Source organism: Nyctibius grandis, chromosome 4 (genome assembly GCF_013368605.1).
Source record: "Nyctibius grandis isolate bNycGra1 chromosome 4, bNycGra1.pri, whole genome shotgun sequence".
In the NCBI taxonomy this organism is placed as follows: domain Eukaryota; kingdom Metazoa; phylum Chordata; class Aves; order Nyctibiiformes; family Nyctibiidae; genus Nyctibius; species Nyctibius grandis.
This window is the reverse complement of record NC_090661.1, coordinates 2923852-2944855: the sequence shown is the minus strand read 5'-3', so window position 1 is coordinate 2944855 and position 21004 is coordinate 2923852. Positions and strand designations below refer to the sequence as shown.

The following is a 21004-nucleotide window of genomic DNA, read 5'->3' as shown; positions in this document are numbered from 1 at the left end:
TCAGAGACTGGATGTCGAGAAGAAAATATAGTGCTTTTCGATAAAAGAATGAAATGCTTGCAATTTTAAATTGAAAGAAAAGTGGTATGTAACGGTTCCAGCAGAAGGGCATTATCAAGAGATAATATTTTTGAAGTTAACAATTTTCTCTCTCTCATCTCCCCACAACTTTTGAAATAAAATGGCCCCACTCGTGTAACATATTTAGATTTACGTTTGGGCATGTAGCATACAGTCTGCATTACCTGAGTACCAGGATTAAACTGTTTTCCCCCTCCCTCCCCCAATTTTGCTGGCACTCGCAGACAGACAAGGCATTTGGGGTATTTCAGTACCAGCCCATCTCTAGTTATCAACAGAAGTTTGTGAGGCAAAAATAGCTATTCTTATCTGTCCAGCAGCTGTTTCAAAGCTCTTTCTATGTTCATTCTGTGCCCAACTCTAGTCACTCCAAGGTCTATCAGATCTTCCTTTTGTAGATTTGGTAAATGAGTGCCATCTATTTCATTGTCCATAAATGTTTCTTTATGTTCACCTAAGTTTAGACTTTCCAACCAATCTGCCACATCTGGTTTAGTCCACAGGTGGACAGGCTTAGTTGTAAAAGGCTTATTTGAGATTGGCTGTTGTAATATTGAGGGAGAAGGAGACCTGCTGCGCCCTGTGGTCAAGCCAAATAAGTCCCCAGAAGGGGGCTGGCTGGGTAGGCTAAATACATCGGACAAAGTTGGAGAAGGAGATGAAGCTGAAGCAGAAGCAGTCAGAGGAGCAGGCATGATGTCTTTATTAATCTCTGTTGGTGAAACCACAGGGCTTGGAGCATGTCTTGCTCCTGAGGTCCTACTGTCATAGTCTGGGGACCTGCTCTGCAGTGTGATCGGCTGGCTGGTTCCGGGTCGGACAGTAAAAGTGATTGTTGTACTTCGGGTACCTGAGACAGTACTCATGACTTCCGTGCTCCTGAAATGGTAAACAGACATGGAAAGTTAGAGATATCAGCCACCAGCTGAAAGGTTCTCCACATCAACATGTGATAAATATGGTTTTGGAATGCTTGAATGTTTTCATTTTTTAATGAGCAATATCAGGTTAAAAGTACTAAGACGGTATCATTAAAATCTTTCCCATAAAACAATCACCAATGGTAAGCCATAGTTAAAAACAAAACCTTTGCTTATGAGCATTTCAGAAAAAACACCTTCCAGAGCACGTTCTTCCTTTCTAAGGCCACACCAAATTAACTCATGGTTAAATGAGAAACACCGAGTGGAATAAGCACATGGGCACTTTCTGCTTCCCGTGAAGTGCAATCAGGAGTTGATCTTCCCTTCATCGTATGGAGGGGTGGGAGCCTTCATTTCACTTTTAACCTACTGGTTTTACACACTGTTAGAATACATAGCTAATAATAATAGTTATGGCAAGTATTGGAAGCATATTATTAACTTGGATTTTGGATCTTTCTACATCTACTCAGTGAATTTTAGGGTACGTTTGTATTCCCATCCATTCACAGAACATGCTCCACAAGCTCCTCTTATTTCCCTTTCTGTTCAGCTGGCCTTTTTGTTCTTTAGAAATGAAACAGTCCTTCTAAGGTTCATAAAAGGACTTCTGTGTCCATTTCCTTCTACACTGAAATTACACTTTGGCAGTTTCACTACAAAACTTCAGCAGACAAAATTCTTGTTACTGTGCATGCCCGGAGGTGATGTAGTTGCAATCAAGTCACTGGCATCTATCTCTTGCCTAAAGGAAATTTCAGATTACAAACGAAGCAGGCATGAAACTTGCCGAGAGGCTGACGGGTGGGTGAAGGCCAGATGAGTCTGCTTTTGTCTGTTGGCTATAGAACAAACTTCCAAGCAGAAGATCCAGGTTCGGGTCTGCTCATATCACAGAACACTTAACTCCACAGCCCTTACTTCCCATGAGATAACTCTGCCAGGATCTTCCACTGAACCCTTGGGTGCTTGAAGCTTCAGAGTTTTTCCACTTTTAAAATATCCTGCCAACTAGGAAAACCTTCAGACAACTAATTTCAGGCACTTCCAGACCAAAGGAAGGATTTGTTTATCCTGGAAGCGATGCCACAGACTCCAGAGGACGATCTGGAGGGTGCCGTAGTTAGATTTCCAACCCAGACCCTGACTGAAGCCCTCTGTATCCGAGTGCCAGATTGCCCCCAGGACTGACCCATCACGCCCGGGCAGAATTGAAGGTGCCTTGGGTGCACGATGTCAGATACAAACGCTTTCATTAATACTGCAGATTCACCACTGTGCAGAAAAGATCTTACAGAGCCAAAAAAAGGGCGTGGTTCTGGAGCCCCCATATTTAAAGTGCTGTCAGGGAAGAAACTGCAGCCTCTTCCTAAGTCACTGCTTAAAGATTTTGTGTTAATTGGTACCAAATGAAGTACCAAAAATGATGTCAAATCCCATTAACTCCTATGCATCCTAAATTATAATTTGTGACATCTCCAATGGGTCAAACCCCACATTTGTTCTCTCTGAGGTATGTCCCTCACCACTAGATCCGCTCGATAAAGGAGAGGCCCTCTCCTGCTCCTCTGCCCTGGTAATCATGTCGGCTTTGCTCCTTCCTGCAGAGTGCTGCGACTGCTGGGCAGGAGGATGTAGCGTGTAGGGTTATCCTGTCTCACTGGATCTGCTCCCCAGTGCAGTGCAATCATGAATGCCCACCTGACTTGACTTTGGTCACCCTGTTAGCTACACACTCCCCACATCACGCCTGGGGCTTTGGCACATAATTAACAAACCTAGACACCAGGTAACCTACAGCACCACTACACCGAGATTCAGAGCACGCTCCTATCACAGCGAGTCTCATTCAAATAAAGCTCCAATACCATGTTATTAGAAAAGCACTAAAAATAACCTTTTGGAGACCGTGCATGTTATTCACATGAGCAATCCCACTGATTTCCCACAGATTGTTCCATATATTTCAATGGGAACAGGGGGATCTTTTTGAGAGCTGAAAGATCGGTACTTCACTTAAAACACAGTAGGAACAATACTTTTAGCACTGCTGTCTTTGTAATTTGACAAAGAAAGGAAACACTTGGCAAGGTTCTGAGTATTTCCTGTGATTTTTTTTTGAAGCTTAATGGCTCTCGCTGTCCTCCACGACTGGAACTAAGCATTCTTGTAAATAAAAAGTCTATGGCAAGAAACTATTAAATTCTACTTACCGAGGGGAGCAAGTTATTTCTACTTACTTTGACTTAGCATTAGGAGTCTCACACACTTTAATAAGGCATGATATAATTTTAAATCAACAAAAAAAACTGCTTGGAAAAAGGCTGGGATAATGCTGTCCCAGTGCCTGCAAGAGGAGCAGGATGAGTTTTGTATAAATGTGGAAATCTCTGTCTAGCTCTGTACCTGCAATTACCCTTTTACTTTACTATTCTGTCTTGCAAATACTAGAAATTATGGTTATGTAGTCACATCCATTATGGCAATATCAAATGGATGATAAAAATATATGTTCTATTATGCTAGATGCTGCAAGATCACCTCTGTTGCCCGACTGACCGCGCCAGGCTCAGTGTACGCCTTCTGCTTTGTAACTCACTTTTGCTGCATCTTCTCTGTATTGGGCCATTCACAGACCCCCCTGCCCATCCTTGTTCAGGAAATCATTGTCACTGTCCCTTTAAAGAAGGTATATTAAGCCACTAAAACAATATCCCCAAAAGTAAACTGTGTGCTCTTATTTTAAGTATTCCCTAGACCAGTGTTACCTAACCTGCTCAGCCCCTCGGGCGGTAACACTGGGTGAGCAAAGCAATACAGGCAACGTCGTACTTGGCTTTCTTGTCAGCCTGGATCAAAGTAATGGCTGCACATGGCTACAAGCAATATTAAAAGATCTGTGGGCATCTTGCTTTTTTTTCAAGCCATAGGTTCAGGACTGCTGACTATTAAAATACATCGCTGGAATAATGATAAGAATTTTTTTTTATTTTAGCTGATTAATGAGGTTTCAATACCAGCTCAGTTTAAAGCCACATCAGTACTCAAGCTTTTGTGAATATTAACCCTTTTATGAGAAAGCACTTCAAGAAAGATGTTGAGGTGTTGGAGCGAGTCCAGAGGAGGGCGACCAAGCTGGTGAAGGGTCTGGAGGGTCTGACCTCCGAGGAACGGCTGAGGGAGCTGGGGGTGTTTAGCCTGGAGAAGAGGAGGCTCAGAGGTGACCTTAGTGCAGTCTACAACTACCTGAAGGGAGGTTGTAGTGAAGTGGGAGTCGGCCTCTTCTTCCAGGCAACTAGAGATAGGACAAGAGGACACAGCCTCAGGCTTGGCCAGGGGAGGTTCAGGTTGGACATTAGGAAGCATTTCTTCTCAGCAAGGGTTATTAGACATTGGAAGGGGCTGCCCAGGGAGGTGGTGGAGTCACCGTCTCTGGAGGGGTTTAAGAAAAGACTGGACATGGCACTTAGTGCCATGGTCTAGTTGACATGGTGGTGTCAGGGCAATGGTTGAACTCGATGTTCCCAGAGGTCTCTTCCAACCTGATTGATTCTGTGATTCTTTGTTAACATTAACAGACTTAATCCTACAGCAACACACCTTCTTCAAGAAAGTTACTGTTCTACTGCACACTTGGGAACACAGACAAGTCCGTGACTCCGTCCACATCCTCACTGCTGCAACAGCAGTCCTGTTTAGGCCGAGTTTTAGCCACAGCAACTTGAAGTCACTGCTGCCTGCAAAATTATCCAGCAACTTGCAGGGCTCAGTTTGTGCTCGGTCCCCAGCTGCTGAGCTCCAGCCGGCTCTGCTATGAGCTCCGCAGCCTCCACGGCACAGACACTGCCCTCGTGAAGGTCGTGCAATGTTGCTAAAGCCCAGTTGCATTTCCAGGCTTTCAGTTCCAAATCTTTAATCCCAAGAGTAATTTTTTTCCCTTTCTTTTTCCCTTCTTTCACTGCCATATCAGCTCGAGGATGTTATAGAGACTGCTGTACTGTAATTGTAATCCATGGAAAAACCCCACATATTTGTGTAACTCCTGTGCATCCTAAATTGTAATTTCTGACATCTCCAATACAATCTGTGAGGCAGATCCAGCCTTGAAACCATCAGCTGTCTTGTATTTTTCGGTTGATTGGTATCCTGGTCAATAAGGAGCAAGCCCATTCCAGCTGGAAGGCAGGCATGTTTTGGGTGGGTTGTGGCTTTTCCAGATTTTTTAATAAGAGCAATTTCTTATGCCTTATTTGATCATCTGTTATACTAAACATATTAAACCCATATTAAACCTGCCTAAACCCAAATTTCATTTTAAAAAGGTGAAAAGTCTGATAATTATTTTAAATAAAATTTGCTCCATTAGAATCAGCATATGGTAGTAATTTATAAACATTTGCTGCTCTAAGACTGCACTGCCTGCAATGCCCATTATGTTGCCTCACATTAAAAATCACAATATATAATTCCTTTGTCACAATGATGCAGCCTCCAAGTATAAAAGCCATCAACACAGATTGCAGGCAAGAAATTGTTTCAAATTTTAAATTAGATTTGCAGGATTCAAATTTACTGTTAATATCAGAAGCAAATCAGTGAAAGATGGAACTCTGCAACAGCTCCGAGGAGCCACCCACGTGAAAAACCAAAAAAACCATTATGCTCTCATGGGACCTGTTTTATCCTTCAACTGGACAAAAACTTGCTGACAAAGCTCTTCCACTGTGTCAGAGAAAAAAATCTTAACAACCAAGAGAACCAATGAGTGAAATGAGTCCCTGTGCAGAGGTACTGCAAGAAATGGACTTTTTACACGTTTTTTTTGAGAACACGCAAGCCTAAAACTTTGCCTTCATCTCTCTTAATATTTTTACTTTATTTTTGGATTGTCAAAGGAAAATTATATGGTAGGAAAGTAAGACAATAATTGTCTGTTTTGGGGGAAGATTAAGAACAAGGGCTGATGTGATGGCTGGCAGGATACAGAGCTTCTTATAATGGTGTTATTTTAGTGAGAAGAAATGGCAGTAACCGTCCAGTTGGAGTGAACAATAGTCATGAAGGTCTGTGCGAGTCTGTTCAAGAACAACAGTTTCCACGTGAATGGCACAAGCGTCTGGAAACCGGTGGTGAGGGAACAGTGCCGACGAGGGGCAGGGGACCAGCAGTCGGCCTCAGCCCTCTCTCCTCGGAGAGCTGCAGGAAAAAAGGTCAAGGGAAGCTGGAAGGAGAAAGGGGGAAATCCCACAGTTTCCAAGGATGAAAGACTTGACAGTGATGACTGCAGCAGATCTTGATTATTTCGAGGGCTAGTTTGTCTTTACTTTGAACCTCACATAGGTATGTAAAAATGCACTAATCCTCCCTCCCCACGCCTCCACCCATGCCAAAACACCCTCCAAAAATCCGGCAGAATTGGGGCATATTTGAAAAATCATGTCCCTTATTTAGGTGCTCAAAGAGAAGGTCAGGAATCTGGTCTTATGTGCTCATGTTATAAAAACATTTGCTGAATACTTCTCTGATGAAAGTGGCTTTTATTTCAGCTTAAGATGACATCCTATCTCCGGTTTTAGAATGGCTACCATTTCTGGATTAGGATGAGCTAATCCACGTTGCACTTTGTGACAAAGTCAACACCAAAATCACTAAAATGCAATAACAATGAGTGAGCATTAAAAAGCAGCGGAATGTACAACATAGAATACTCTATGCTTTATGGTATCGTCACTTACTTCATGGCACTTCAGCATGACCCTCTTCTGACAACAGCAGTCATGAGAGCAAATAAAAATGACAAAATGGAATGACTGAAACACTGCAAAAAATTACTGACAAAGAAAGCAATCCTGTGAAATCGGCTGACAAACAGTTAACGAAATGAAATGAATCTAATGGGACAGCAGTAAACTGAAAAATCAAGGCTTGACAATTATCCCACAAGATACATATTTCATCATCTGCAAAATCCAGACACACTTCACAACAAACCAAATGCAGGATCAGTCCCTATGCAGGACTCACTACTAAGTTCAGTTCTGCCTTACCTGGTTGTGAAAAAATAGGAACTTTTCCAGCTAGTCATAAAAAAATTTCAGAGATGGACAAAACCCCTGGCCATAGGCAGTTTCACTTTTAAAACTTGCTGTGCCAACACAATAGAGGGTATTTTTCCTAGAGGACTTGATCCTGCATTGGTAAGCATCCTCCATAACTCCCACATTTCTAATGAGCATTTCCCGGTACCAGGAGTGACGCCCAACCTGCCCCAGAGGCCACGGGGACATTGTGCAAGCCCAGCCAGAGAAACATAAGCACCGTTTGAAATAGAAATTGTTTCTCCCCATGGCAAAGCTATCGATCATTTTGGTGCGGTGATGGTAGAGAGCAGCAGCCGTCGCTGTTCCTTGCTCCTTATGAGGACACTGGAGTCGTGGTGGGAGGCTGCTGTTTTCACTGGGGGCTGTGGGTTTTTCTCCTTTGCAGCCACTGGGTCTAATCTGCGTTAATCATGCCGACATTATTCAGTGGATCTCACAGCCTTGCACTTGATCATTACGTTGCTAAGCGACTGCTGGGTTCACAGACAGAGCGAGCGCTCCTCCCTTAACCTGATAAAAACCCCTGCAGTAGTCTTCTCCCCTTTCTTTTATCAGCTCCATATAAAAGTCAGTAGCTTCTCAAGTGAATTTATAGCACCGCTATATTTATAGCATCATGGTCGACGCTGCCGTTCCGCGTCCCGTCCTCCCGCCCCGCTCGCTGACAGCAGAGCATCACCGGCCACGCCGCGGGGCTCCCCCGGGCTGGGGTTTCCCATCTCTGTACCTGCACGTAGCCAAAGTGGGAAATGGGAATTGAGGCCAGAGCTCATCACCGGGGCTTTAGTGCTGAGTATTGGGGTCACACGGAGCCCTGTATCCAAACACTCTCAAGCTTTTCTGTAAGGAAGGATGGGCAAAAATGGAGGAAGTGACAGTCGGATGTCGTGGCCTGACTACATGGAGAGACCAGATAAAAACCTCTATCACCAGGACTGATCTCCAAAATGTCTTAAAGTCTTAAAATTTAAATTTTTAAAATTTCTCTGATGGCCAAAATTGGCAGTGGGATTAGCTCTGCTCTAGAGCCTTCTGATCAAACCCTTCAATTATGCTTTTATTAGTACAAAGTACACAAGCACATCCTTTCTCTTCTCCTCTTTTTCCTTCCCCTACCAGCCTCCTTTTTCCTATCCCACGGCTGGTCACTGCCGCTGAGAAGCAGATGGTTTCCAGCCAAACGTTTCCATGCTCTATTTAAAAATCCTGAAACTCGGTGTCTCCATAAGAACCACAGAAAACTATAAATACACCGTGTAAAATTATTGCTAAACCAATGTGCAGAGAAAAAACAGCAAGTCTAGGGTCATTTTTTAACATAATATTTGAGAGAGAAATGCTGCTTAGTGCTGTAGAACAATCTCTTCCTATTTCTCATTTATAAAAACATAGAAAGAAGATATTTTTATGGGTTTCTGTAGCAAGCCATTACCCAACTGTCTACCATTTAAGTCACCTCTATGCTACCCTAACAGGGCAATTGCTGTGAGTGAACTACAACTGTACGTCTGCTGGCTGTGCAAAGTAACTCCTAGTGATATTTAGAATCACTATCTGGGCTATAGCTTCATATATGTCCCAATGAGCAAATATATATTTTTAATTTCATCAGGCTGCTAGTGCTGTGAACGTAACCCAAGCGAGCCTGTGAACAATGTTCCTATTTATAACACTTCCCAATGCTTCTCTTTGGCTGAAGGATATGAACAGGCGTACTCATTTTTTATCACTTTTCCTTTAGCAGAACTAACGAGTTGTTCTTTAATTCAGCAGAAACCCTGCTTTCCGTGAGCTAAACTCCCTTGTTCCCTTTCTAATGCTACCTCACAGAAAAAGGCTACAAGCTCTACCACTGGTTGTCCTAGGCTTTACAGTATTAGGAAAAAAAGCAAAAAACCCTAAGAATTTTAGCCTTAAAATTTAAATATTAGCTTTAATACTTGGCATTTTGGCAAGATGGTATTCCTTGGTCATAATATTTGACAGCTTTGTAAAAAATTGTGTCAGTCGTGCAATTGGGCTAGAAAGGCTGTAATTTATTTAACTTTTTCAAAGATAAGGCAGGAGTAAAAGCAGTAAAAAAAAAAAATGCCTTTGTCTGGGAAGCATTTACCATGCATCCACCGCTTTTATGCAGGCGCCTTTGAGAACAGAATTGAAATGTAATGCAGACAGTTCGGGGCATAAACATACACAGCACAACAAAAAGAAATCAGAGCGTTTTCTCCACTGTGATAAATTTTGCTATTAGCCTTTTGCTCCCTCTTTCACACTCTTTACCGAGCTCAGAAATCAATCCCCTCCCATCCGTCCCCAGAACGCAGAGCCGGTTAAGCTCAGAGAGGTAGAGTCTCTCTACCTCACTCGTGTTAAGATAAAAAGGATTTGCCTGCAGCACCTTTCAAAACACACTTCGTTAGCTAGTTGGATCTTTTCTGCTGTCTCTGATTTATTACTTAGCTTAAAAAAGAAATCCTGAGTAAGCTTTTCTGATCATTTTTAGTATCTTCAAGTCACCTAATTTTCTGGAGCTCAGTTAAAAAATAATGTAATCACATCAGTTTTGAAAACAGAAGGACACAAAATAGATCCCTCACCCTCTGCTCCCACTGGGAATTCTGTGGAGGCGTCATTTTCTACCACAGACAAATGGCAGCCAAGAGCTTTGCTGCTCCACACCACTGTCACCCTTTTGTATTTACTACCTCATAGGTCTTTCAGTATTGTTACAGCCCAAGATCCTCTCTCTAGTTTGCAAAGGCACCCATTTGGGTTTACTTTTCAGGAAAGAAGTAGGATTTCAGCCATATCATTGAAATAATGCTGTGTGTGGTGGTGTTTCCAAATTGAGTCTCTGCATTCCATAATGAAGACTATGTCATTTGCCAAAGCAGAGTTATAAGAATTAAAAAAGCTAAAGGACAGAAAAGCAACATAACTTTCTAACACTGTCCAAGTCAGATCTTTCTCTAAAATGTAACATATAGGGGACTATTCTTGCTTACACGATAGTTTGCTTTTCTCCAATGAAGCGATATAGTAGTTTTTCAATTTTTTTTCCAGCCTTCATACCTGTTTAAATATCTTCTCACAAAAAAAGATGTATCTCTATTTGCTTCTACTTTTCACTTTCCTCTCGATAATGATAATACTTTGACATATTTACAGTACATTGTAGTTGCTAGCCTCAGTTATTTTCTAATAAAATAGGGATGCTAAAGATCTCTACTGTCACCTGGAAGTAACTATCAGTTTAAATAGAAAAAATGATAAATAATATTATACATATGAAGCTAGAGGCAACATGTTCATATGGCTTAACAAGACAGACTATCAAGCTCTAGCAAAAATAGTATTCTTGAAGACATAAGAAAAATAATATGAAATGAAATTGCCAGAGTCATCTGCAAGACAAGACTTATGTAAGCTCAAGCTTAGTGCACAAGTAGTGATTTTATGCTTGCCTGAGGTATTCTCAAATGGATAGTGTTCAGTTGCTCTGCTAATTTGTTTAAAGATTGTCTTCATCAGGCAGACAGTATATATTGTTTCTCTTGTACAGTTTTCATTGTTTTGTTTTTTTTTTTTTTTGTGTATTAAGGCTTTTCGTGTACAGACAACTCAATTTCTACTCCGTTTAGTCAAGTGCCACTACAGGAATTCCAGCATTTCAGTGTTTTGCTTCCATGTCTTCATTCTAAAAATTGTACAACCTCTCCACCTTCCTGTCACCAGTTTGACAACTTCCATCTTGCAGGAAATAATATAACTCCCTGCCTCTGAGCCTTTTGATCACACTGTTTTCTGAATGAGCCATCATTTGCAGTTAACAGAGCCACCTTTTCCCTAAAACCACATTATCTTTATGCATGCAGAGAACGGTAGCTTGTCAAAGGCTGAGTTAGTTATCATCCAGCAGAATAATTCCAATAAAATTTACTTACATGGTATCTTTTTTTAAAAAAACAAAGTCAGCACTGCATTTCTGCAAAAAATGCATTTCTGTGGAGCAGTCTGGGCCAAACAATATGCAATACTTGAGTAAAAGTTACATTTAACTGCTGTATGTAAGGCCAAACCATGCCACACCACAAAAAGAAATACCTCAGGCTCTCAATAAAACTAACAAAATCACCTTTGTTTTTTTTCATAAGCCTGGATTTCATGTTATTATAGCTATATTCCACACCAATGTGATTACGCAATTACTTGTACATTTACCTGATGGTGTCTGGTTACTGTAAGTTACTTATCACTTAAGGACCTTTCGCACACCACTTATACGCAAACGTATCGCACTGCACTACCAGGGATGGTGCTGTTGGGAGAAATGAGCCATATCCTTGAACCTGTAAACATCAGAGACTATTCACCAACAAGTGTGTACAACAGAAAGAACTTAAAACCCATAATACTAAGTGGTAGAGAAGCTAAATTAACTTTTTAGTAATAACATGAATAGTGCAAAGTGATTTCAATGAGTGATTTTTCTAGGATAGGTTTATGCTCTATGATAAAGTGGATTATCAGAGGTATCAGGGAAGGTTCAGGGGAGGTTCAGAGGTACCAGGGGAGGTTCAGGTTGGACATCAGGAAGAATTTCTTCTCAGAAAGAAGAAATGTTATTAGACATTGGAATGGGCTGCCCAGGGAGGTGGTGGAGTCACCATCTCTGGATGTGTTTAAGAAAAGACTGGACATGGCACTTAGTGCCATGGTCTAGTTGACAGGGTGGTGTAAGGGCAACGGTTGGACTCGATGATCCCTGAGGTCTCTTCCAACCTGATCGATTCTGTGATTCTGTGATCAGCAGGAATCAAATGACATCACACAGTGAATGTGAATGAAGCCTAGACAAAACCGCTTTTTTACCTGTTTGAAGCCAAAATAAGTTATGAGACTGAAGAAAAATTAAATTAATGCCACATTTTAAAGAAAAATTTTTAAAGAGAAAAGTACTACTTAAACCCAAATCTAAGTAACTCACATCAAAACAACTGAAAGGTTTGTGGAAACAGTCTCTGAAGGTGGAGAAGACTGAGAACGCTCCTATCCTGTGGTGTAGACTACAGAAACATTGACAATGTTGGAAATTCTTCCTCTCTGTAAAATTGTTTGTAATAGACTATTCATTAAGCAAACATGTACAATAGAGAGTACGTTCTTTAATCTATGTGATTTACAGGGGAAGTTAGTGAAGGGATGGAAAAAAATCAAGTCTTTATTAGAAAATTATTCGGTTAATTACATTTACCTTGTACTGAGACTTGCAGTTTTTGTTCCAGTAGGTGACTCCAATCCTTCCCCTGGCTTTGAGGATTTCTCTCTGTTCATTTGCTGGAGTATTGAGTTCAATTCACTAATAACATTAGCCTTTGGGCCTGAGAGAATTGGGCTTTTCACCTCCGTCACATCACCCCATAGCTTAGATGTCCTTTGGGGAACAACTTTAGCCATATTGGGCTGTGCACTGATCGGGGGTGGGGGCGGAGCGGGAGGAGGAATAACAAAGCTGTCTACAGTTTCTTCAATTAGCGTGTCCTTGTAAAGTGCATTGCTTTTGTTGATTATGGGCTTCATTTTTGGCTTAGGAGGTACTGGGGGTTTGTCCACCAGAAATGTTTGCCCATCTGCATAGACTGTACAAGTATCCACGTTCTCACCTCCTTCCGAGGATAAGGTAGAGATGCTGGACACTGTTGAGATAGTGCTGGTTGTCTCTAAGTGATGGTCACTACTACTTCGACTGTCTACCTCCTCTATCCCAGAGTCAGTGACGTTATCAAAGCTGTCAGGGGGTGGCAGAAAGGAGGCAGGCAAACAGTTTGAAAGACCCACTTGCTTTTTACTGTCTAAGGAATTTGTTGACTGGCTGGGGGCAAATGGCGCGGGTGAAGGCGTGCCATTTTGTCTTTGCTTAACCAAGTCTGTCAGAGCTGAACCGGGAACTGCGCGGTCATCGGGGATATCAAAGCTGTTGGCAAACTCCAAGGGGGGTGGTAGTGGCTCAGTGAACATAAACTCTTCATCAATATCAACTGATGCTAAGGGCGGCGGGGGGATGCGGAACGGCAAGATGACAGGGTCGTCAACAGAGCTCGCTGCTACGATGGTTTTGCAGGGAGATGCCGGTGGCTCAGGCGCAGCAGGCATGTTCAGCTCACTTTCCGCTTCCTCGCTCCCCTCTGGCCTCTCTGGCGGGGAGTTTTCAGGGTTTGGTTCCATTTCAGCTGTCTTTTCCTCTTCATCTTCAGGCGTATCATCTGACTTTGCTGTGTCCACAGTGTGAACCATTAACAAGCCAGCTGACTTTTGCTGCGAAGTATCCACAATGTTTATCAACATGTTTTTCTTCTCCTCAGCTTTCTTTTCTTTCCCTGCATCTGTTTCATACTTGTTCTCGGTCTCCTGCCGTCTCAACGGGCCACGAGTATTTTGCCTAGTGACAGGAGCAGTAACAGGAAAAGTCGTTTCAATATTGGGTCTCAGCTTTGTATCGATGTAAAGCGGTTTATTAAGGTCAGCTTTAACAGCATCTCCTTTGCCTGGAATCTGCTGTGTTTGCTCTTTCATGGCTCTGTCCCTGGCAGAGAGAGCGAGGGCTAGCGGTGAGTTTGGATCTAATAGCTTTCCTGTGACTGGGTGAACGTAATTATCTGAGCTGGATGCATTCGGGGACTTAGCTGCCACTGTACTGTTTTCAGTACCTTTCGTTTTGGACGAAGCGTTTAATGTCCTTGCATCACTTTGATTGCTGGGTTCACCGCTATTAAAAAGATTTTCAGGCTCTCTAGGTGCGGGAATCGGAGATGGTGACATAAGCTGTCTAAAACCATCTTCACTACTAAACATTGCTTCATCAGTAAATTTAGATTGCCTCGTACGTGGTGTTGGTGGTGTTAGTCCAACATCCTCATCTCCTAGGTCTGTGGAAAGGAAGGCTGGAGAATTACGCCTTGCTTCCAGCCTCTTTTCCCTGTCCCTCACTGCTCCAGCAATGGCTGCTGCAAATGGACCGCTGACACCTAAGCTATCATCGGGTCGGAGTTGCCCAGGTTGCTCTGAAGACTGAGGATCAATTTCCATGCTGCTCCCTTGGCTGCTTTTCCCGCTGCTGCTGGTGGATGGCTCCTTCACAATAATTGTTGGGATTGGAATAGAGCAGGTCTTTTCCGGACTGTCTTCGACATTGGATTGTTTCACCAGCATCCCCTTCCGCCTCGCTGGTTTGGCTGGCACGTAAACTGCTTTGCTTGCAATCTTCCCAACCTCAGAATATGGGTTTTCTGGCATCTGACCCCTCTTGCTCCTGAAATTTGCCTGAGATGCGGCACTCCGACTGTAGAGGTCTTCAGAGTCCAGAGAGTATCGGTCCAGTTCTCGTCTGTAATAGATCCCTTTGTCCCTTATCATTGTTCCCACATTCTCAGGCCTAACCAAAGTAATTTTTGAACCTGAATTCTGATTAAACGGAGGTTTAATAGTTCCATAGCTCCTTGATGTGGGGGATTTGGGAGAGTTGTACAGAGAAGGAGAAGGAGGTGGTGGTGAAGGAGGTAAGGACTGTGGTGGTGGTGGGATATCTTCAGAGGTGTCAGGCATTGAAAGACTTCTGGTAAACTTCAGCATAGGAGGAGCCAAAAACTGCCGTTCTTCCTCTGTTATTCCTGAAAATCAGAAAGTATATTTAAAACACTCTCTTCCACTGGGATCCCTCTTATTGTATTATTTCTGTATCCAATCTAAAATGCCAGGGTGCATTTCACATGACATGAGGCATACGCAAAATGATGAAAGAGGTCTTTTGGTTGACTCCTACCATAAGCATCTTTCTGATTGAACTTCCAAGAGACCCAGATGCCAGAATTAAAAAGGGTGCTACAGAATTTTAATTAAACTGATCATTGATGTGTAGGCAAATGTTTTGGTTTTATGTATCATCAAGGTAGCTGTAGAGAAGCACATTTTCTTTGAAAATTATCGAATAGGGAAGACATTCCATGCAGAAGAGTAGCTTATGCCTTGCTCTAGCACTCTATAAATGCATATAATAATGCAACTTAGAAACCTAATGAATTTTTAAGATGCATTTGAAACTTAGCAAAGGGACTGTGAATATTCTATTGGGGAAAAAATCATAATGTTTCATTTCAAAATATGACATTATATTATTACAAATAAGGCTTTTAACATAAATAAACTGGATAATATTTGGATCATTTAGATGCTAATTTTACATCAGCATAATGCGCTTCTAAATTGATAAATATCACTACTAAGACTACTACCAAGAGCAAAGCAAGCACAAATTTGGTCTGCTCTTTTTTTTCCTCTTTTGTAAAATCATCTATTGTCATCATTTGGAATGAAAAAGAGGTGAATTTTATTCCATTTGATCAATAGGGATTTCTTTGTAAACTATGCAGCATTACAACGCTTTTGCCTCAATAACAAAGAAAAAAGGAATAACATTGTGCCCTAGGTAATGCATTGCAAAGGGCAGGTACTGATCTTTTTTTTCCTTCTCATTGCCTTTGTTTGCTAGAGGGAACATTCTAAGGAAAGGAATTAAATTATACTCGCCTACTGCCATCAGAGCAGAATATTGAAATTATATCATCTTACACACAAACTTCTTTTCTCATGAACTTTGTATAAAAATTAAACAGTCATTCACTGAGGTAAAGATGTTGGAGAAATATGCTTTAAGAAAGAAGCAAAGTTACTATAAGTACGTGATTAAGGCACAAGCAAACTATACATGAGAAGCATTTTACCTATAGATTTTTGTCTTCTCATTGTACCCCGAGGTATACCCAGAAAAGGACCTTGAGGACTCCCTGGTACAGTGGGCGTCATCACAGCAATACCCTGTCTCTCATACATGGACTACAAAAAAGCAAACAAAAAACCCCACAAGCATTAAAGCATGCAAGTCTTTCTCTCACATGTAAATAACTCTTCTGTCATATCTGCTAATCCACTACCCCTTTTACTTAGAATTCTTATGGGAAATAACAACTTTGGTATTATTTTGGGGAGGAGGTGAAGAGAAAGGGAAGGCTGGGCTTTACTTACATGTTATTAAAATGACAACAGCCGTGAGTGGAGTTAGCTGAAATTATTTACAAGGCAATATGTTAAGTTTCCAGCACATTTAGTGCGCTGTACGAAAAACGAAGCACGAGCAATTGCATTTTGTTTCATTCCCTTCCAAAAAACCAGCCCCACACTGCACGGGTATTAATGTTCACTCTGCACCGAGCTGTACGCTCTCTTCACTTCTGACTCAGGGTGTCTCGTGCAAGGTTACACTGGCAGTCAGCATCTCAGCTAGGAACTGAGGAACACTGCCTGAATCCCAGTGCACCCAACTGTCCTCCTTGTAGGTCATCACAAAACTGTTTTCTGCCTCTTAGAATAGCCTTAATTTCCTTCCATCCCAAGCTGCTGAGAGCAGCAAAGTGCTTGTTGTATCAGGACTGATGCTCTTTTGGAGGGGTAGGTAATGGAAAAATACATCTAAAATGCAATAACCCCAATTATTTTTTCACATGCAAAGTTCTATAAGAGCAAATTCTGCAATTGAGTAATCTAATTTCAGAGTCCTGGCGTTTAAATTTTTAATACATGCTATAGTATTAATGCAATTATTCCCTTACAAATCGTCATGTATTATTTAATCAAGATATTATATAGGCCATTAGGAATAATAAAAAACCTGCAGTAAGAGAAACCTTCACATTAGTGGAAATTGCGTGGCTGCACTAACTCTGGTGCTGAAACTGAAAGAGCATACCTTGACTTCCAGAAAAGTTTTTTAGCTTGGGTTTAGTGTTGTGCTGCCACCTTCAAGCTGAGAACTTACTGGCATCTCACCAGCTCAAGTTCTCATCTGTTTGAGTAACACTGAGGTTGCAATGTTGTTGATGTGACATCTCAGAATAAATATAAGGATATAATGTGAAAAGTTTTATAGGGGTACGTAGACTCTGTTAAAAAACTACGATTAGAAATACAGAGTAGATCATGCCTTAAGGTTACAAGATAATAAAAGTAAAATCAGTACATAAAGCAACGTTTGTAAATTTGTTTCTGTTGTATGCCCTGCACGCTGCCGAAAGACCCCCCTCCAACCAGTTTCAGAAGTGAAAGCCACCACTCACATTCATGTCTGTAGCTGAGGGAAAACATCTACTAGAAGGCCGCTGTTTAATAGTTGCCACTCTTGAGTCCACAGTTGCATTGTCTGCAATTCTTGATGGCTTGGAAACTGGTACTATTTCATCCACCTTATCTGTAATATAAAAGTATTCAGTAAAATAAGTATCGTTTGTCCAAAAACTGAAAATTTAAATATTGCAAGGTCAAAGGAAGAGATTTACTTTTCAAAAAAATGCAAAGAAAAAGTTTTTTTTTGGCATTTTAACAAGGCAATGCTTGAGCATCATAAGGCGTGCAAGCCGAGCACTTTTTATTGCTGCTACATAACATGCATGCTTTAGTTTTAAGCCTGCATGCATTTAATGTTTACTTAGTGTGACTCGAAAAACAATCCTCTTCTTCAAACCTTCAAAATGTGAAGGGAGAATATCTATATAGAAATGGAAAGAAGACCTTTAGAAATAACGAATCTGTACAGCACTGTTTCAAATAGAGATAAGCAGACTGTACTTAGTCATCAGAATTTCAGTGATATTTTGGACAATAACAAGTACTCCAGAAGTGCTCTTTTATGCCTATTCTCTTTAAGTAATCACATCCTAATTTATTCACACTCGTGGATTAGCATTAGTAACTGCATCATTTGTTTAAATGAAACTTTTCTATGTATTTTATATTTTAATAACTGCACAGTCTGGGAATGGATTTAGTTGCGGTCAGAAACAGACCGAATAGGCAAAGTCCAAATCTGAACAAGAACTTCAACATCTGGATTTGGGATTCTGATCTACCATATGATGTGATCATAAAATATAGGGAAAACTTTAATCAAGATCTTCCGAAGTTTAGAGTGTTGGTTTTAGCCCCGTCTCCAACTTTGGTCACAAACAAGGTTCATCAGTATTTAATATGTAATGTTACTCCCTCAGACTGAAGACCTCAGAGTACCATATAATCAACTAATTATAGCCTGACAGCTCCTTTATTGCCACTTCTACTACTATGAAACTAAGGCATGGAGAAATTAAATGACTAGCCTAAGCCAGCAGAATAGTTCAATTTTTGAAGCTGTACTAGAATCCAAACTTGAATCACGCCAACAGGTTTCCTTACTACTCCTTCCATTGCATTTGCTTTTCTAAGAAAGCACAGACTGCACTGTATCATGTTAATTTAGTGTCTTTTCCTTTGAAGTTTCACCAAAGAAAGGATTAGTTACACAGCCTGTGGTATTTATGTGAGCGAAATACCTTAGCCTGGCTCCTAGGCTTCCACAATGTGCGTCAGAGCAATGTTACTTTTCAGCAATTAGATCCATCTCCCAAATGATTATTTGCTTCAGCAAACAAGGATAGCTGCTTCATTAGGATACTACAGACTTAAAAAAACAGGTTTTTTTGCGGCCTAGAGATCGTGTTGCTATGCCAAGTATCAGATTTAGGGATTTAAGTTTTACCTCTCACTGGAGAGCAGCGCACTCAGGGCCCTGGATATGGATATGGATGGGAATAAGGCAGGAGGAAAAGAGCTTTTGATCCCTCTAAACAGTAGATCTGGCTGATGCAAGGATGGTATTTTAAATGGGAGAAGAAGAGAGGGAAGAACTTTTAGCCTTCTGGTTAGGAAGAAGTTTGTCCTAGAAGTGGATATTTCAGTGTCACAGAGGGTCAGGGAGCAGGCAGGAAAGGAAAGGTTGAGCAGAATCAGTAAGCTGAACGCTGTTGAAAACTGTCTCACAAGAGTAGTGTTGCTGTTTCTTTTCAATTGAAGTTAGCATTCAATTCTTTTCATTGGTCTGCTTTATTTTTGTGTGTTTTAAATCATCCAGTGAAAGGAGAAAAGGAAAAAAATTCTTAAAATCATCACAAGTATTCAAAAATAAAACAAACTTCAAGTCACATTTCATAAGACTTTATAATACAAACTGTGAACTTCTGAAAGAAAAACATCTGCACTTCTGCTCAGCAAAAGGCATCAGAAAGCAATGGTGTAACCGTGAACATTCGACCTATACAGCAAAAATATGGCTAGACTGTAGACTCGTACTCAGGGGATCTATCACCAAGAGCTTCAACTGGGCAGAGATTTCCTGTTAAGTCTCTCCCACCCTTTTTATCATCCCAGAAGCCAAACAGCTGGTCTTTGGGATACAGAAAGAAGGAAGCTTTGGAAACTGAAGCACTAGGTACTCAAAATCTGTAAATAAGAAATATAAATATACCATGTAAGAACTGATCCCCTTTATTTTTAACAGACACATGTAACCATATACCCATTCAGACAACAAAAAGCTACAGGGAAAGAGTGATGAGGCTATGACAGACACTTGAAAAGCATGAAAATATTTGTTTGGGGATGAAACATACATACCCTCCAACTGCACTGATTTTGCTAGACAGTACGAGAAGTCAGATCCTAATTTCAGATCTGAGCAAAATATCAGTTGGTACCAATTCTTAACACCATCTACTATTTCCAGTTGGAAAAAACTTTGGTTTGTGTAAGTTTATTGCAGGTTTCTTGTCTGCAGACAGGTTCTCAGTCCTTCTCACCCTATAGCTGCTCCCATTCAAGTGGTGCTTTGTGCCTTGCCAAGTCTAGCTAAAGCACTTAGAAAGGGGAGAGGCGAGCAGGTAAAGCTTAAGCTGCTTTGCGAGGAACCCTTTAGGGGTTCCTCACATAGTATTTCCAATGGCAGCACTGCTACATCTGCGCAGCTTCTTCTTTTGCTCTACTGCCCTTGATCAGAAAGCAAAGGCAGAGTGGAGGTTGTCATTTTAAAACTACAACAAAAAATTTGAAGCTACAGAAGCAGCCAGCGTGTGGAACGAGGTTTATTCTAAATGGCAGCAGCTACATGGCGGGTCCTGCAGAAAACGTCAAGATCTGCACATCTGGCCGCAACTGCACCACACTTCTGAAGTGAAAGCACTATGTAAAATAAAAAACATTCTCACTGTATTATCAAACGTGCTAATCAGGCCAAGAAAATTAACTGGCTGAGTCGTATTTAGCTTCATTCAAACTCATCCCAAAGAAATAAGACGTAAGCATATTGGGACAAACTTTCACTTGCCTTTGCCTTTAACTAGGCTGTTCATGTCCACAGTGCCAGTGTGCAAACCATGTATGCACCAGAAACACACGTTCAAAAGGCCGCACACACTGGAACAATTTGTCAGGCTTACTAATCGGCTTCTCTCCCAGTCTCCTTGTGATCTTAAATACTCTGCAGCATGCATTTCTCGTACCAACGAGAGGGGAAACTTACAAGATTGTGTTGGAAATTCTCTGAGGATACCTTTACAAACAGTTTTAACAAAAGAGATATAAAAAAGCCACAGAATGGGTGCAAAAATTTGCACCAGGTGTGAGGTGCATCCACAGTGTGGCCAAAGAAGCACGCCTCCAATGATATTCTTAAAAGGAACGCAGCTGGACGTAGGGGGAAGGGAAGAAATATTCTGTAGTGGAAAAAGCCTACACTGGAGGTTGGCCATGGCAGCTGCATTTCGTCGTTAAACCCAAAGTACAGCCACAAGCACGCACGCACACACACTGGTAAGGGAGTAATTTGTGGCTGACTGGTAGAATAACAAAATACTATCTGCTTTATTTGGTAGAATAACAAAATACTATCTGCTATATAACTTCAGTCTCGCAGAAAGAGAGGGAAGAGTCGTCTATGGCTCACTAGACAGAGAGCGCAGCTCAGCTGTAATCATAGAAGAGGAT

General features: G+C 41.3%; 1 protein-coding gene across 2 annotated transcripts in view; it reads right to left on the bottom strand.

Moving 5' to 3' along the window:
- Window positions 1–386: 386 nt before the first annotated feature.
- The window catches only part of SHANK2 (SH3 and multiple ankyrin repeat domains 2), a 309027-nt gene continuing 288409 nt past the window's right edge, over window positions 387–21004 (bottom strand). For both annotated transcript variants that reach the window (XM_068399004.1, XM_068399005.1), the window contains 4 exons: window positions 17272–17402; window positions 15862–15994; window positions 12360–14772; window positions 387–960 (listed from right to left, as the gene is read on the bottom strand). In XM_068399004.1, coding sequence (XP_068255105.1) covers window positions 387–960; window positions 12360–14772; window positions 15862–15994; window positions 17272–17402 — 3251 coding nt within the window. The remainder of the gene's footprint in view (window positions 961–12359; window positions 14773–15861; window positions 15995–17271; window positions 17403–21004) is intronic.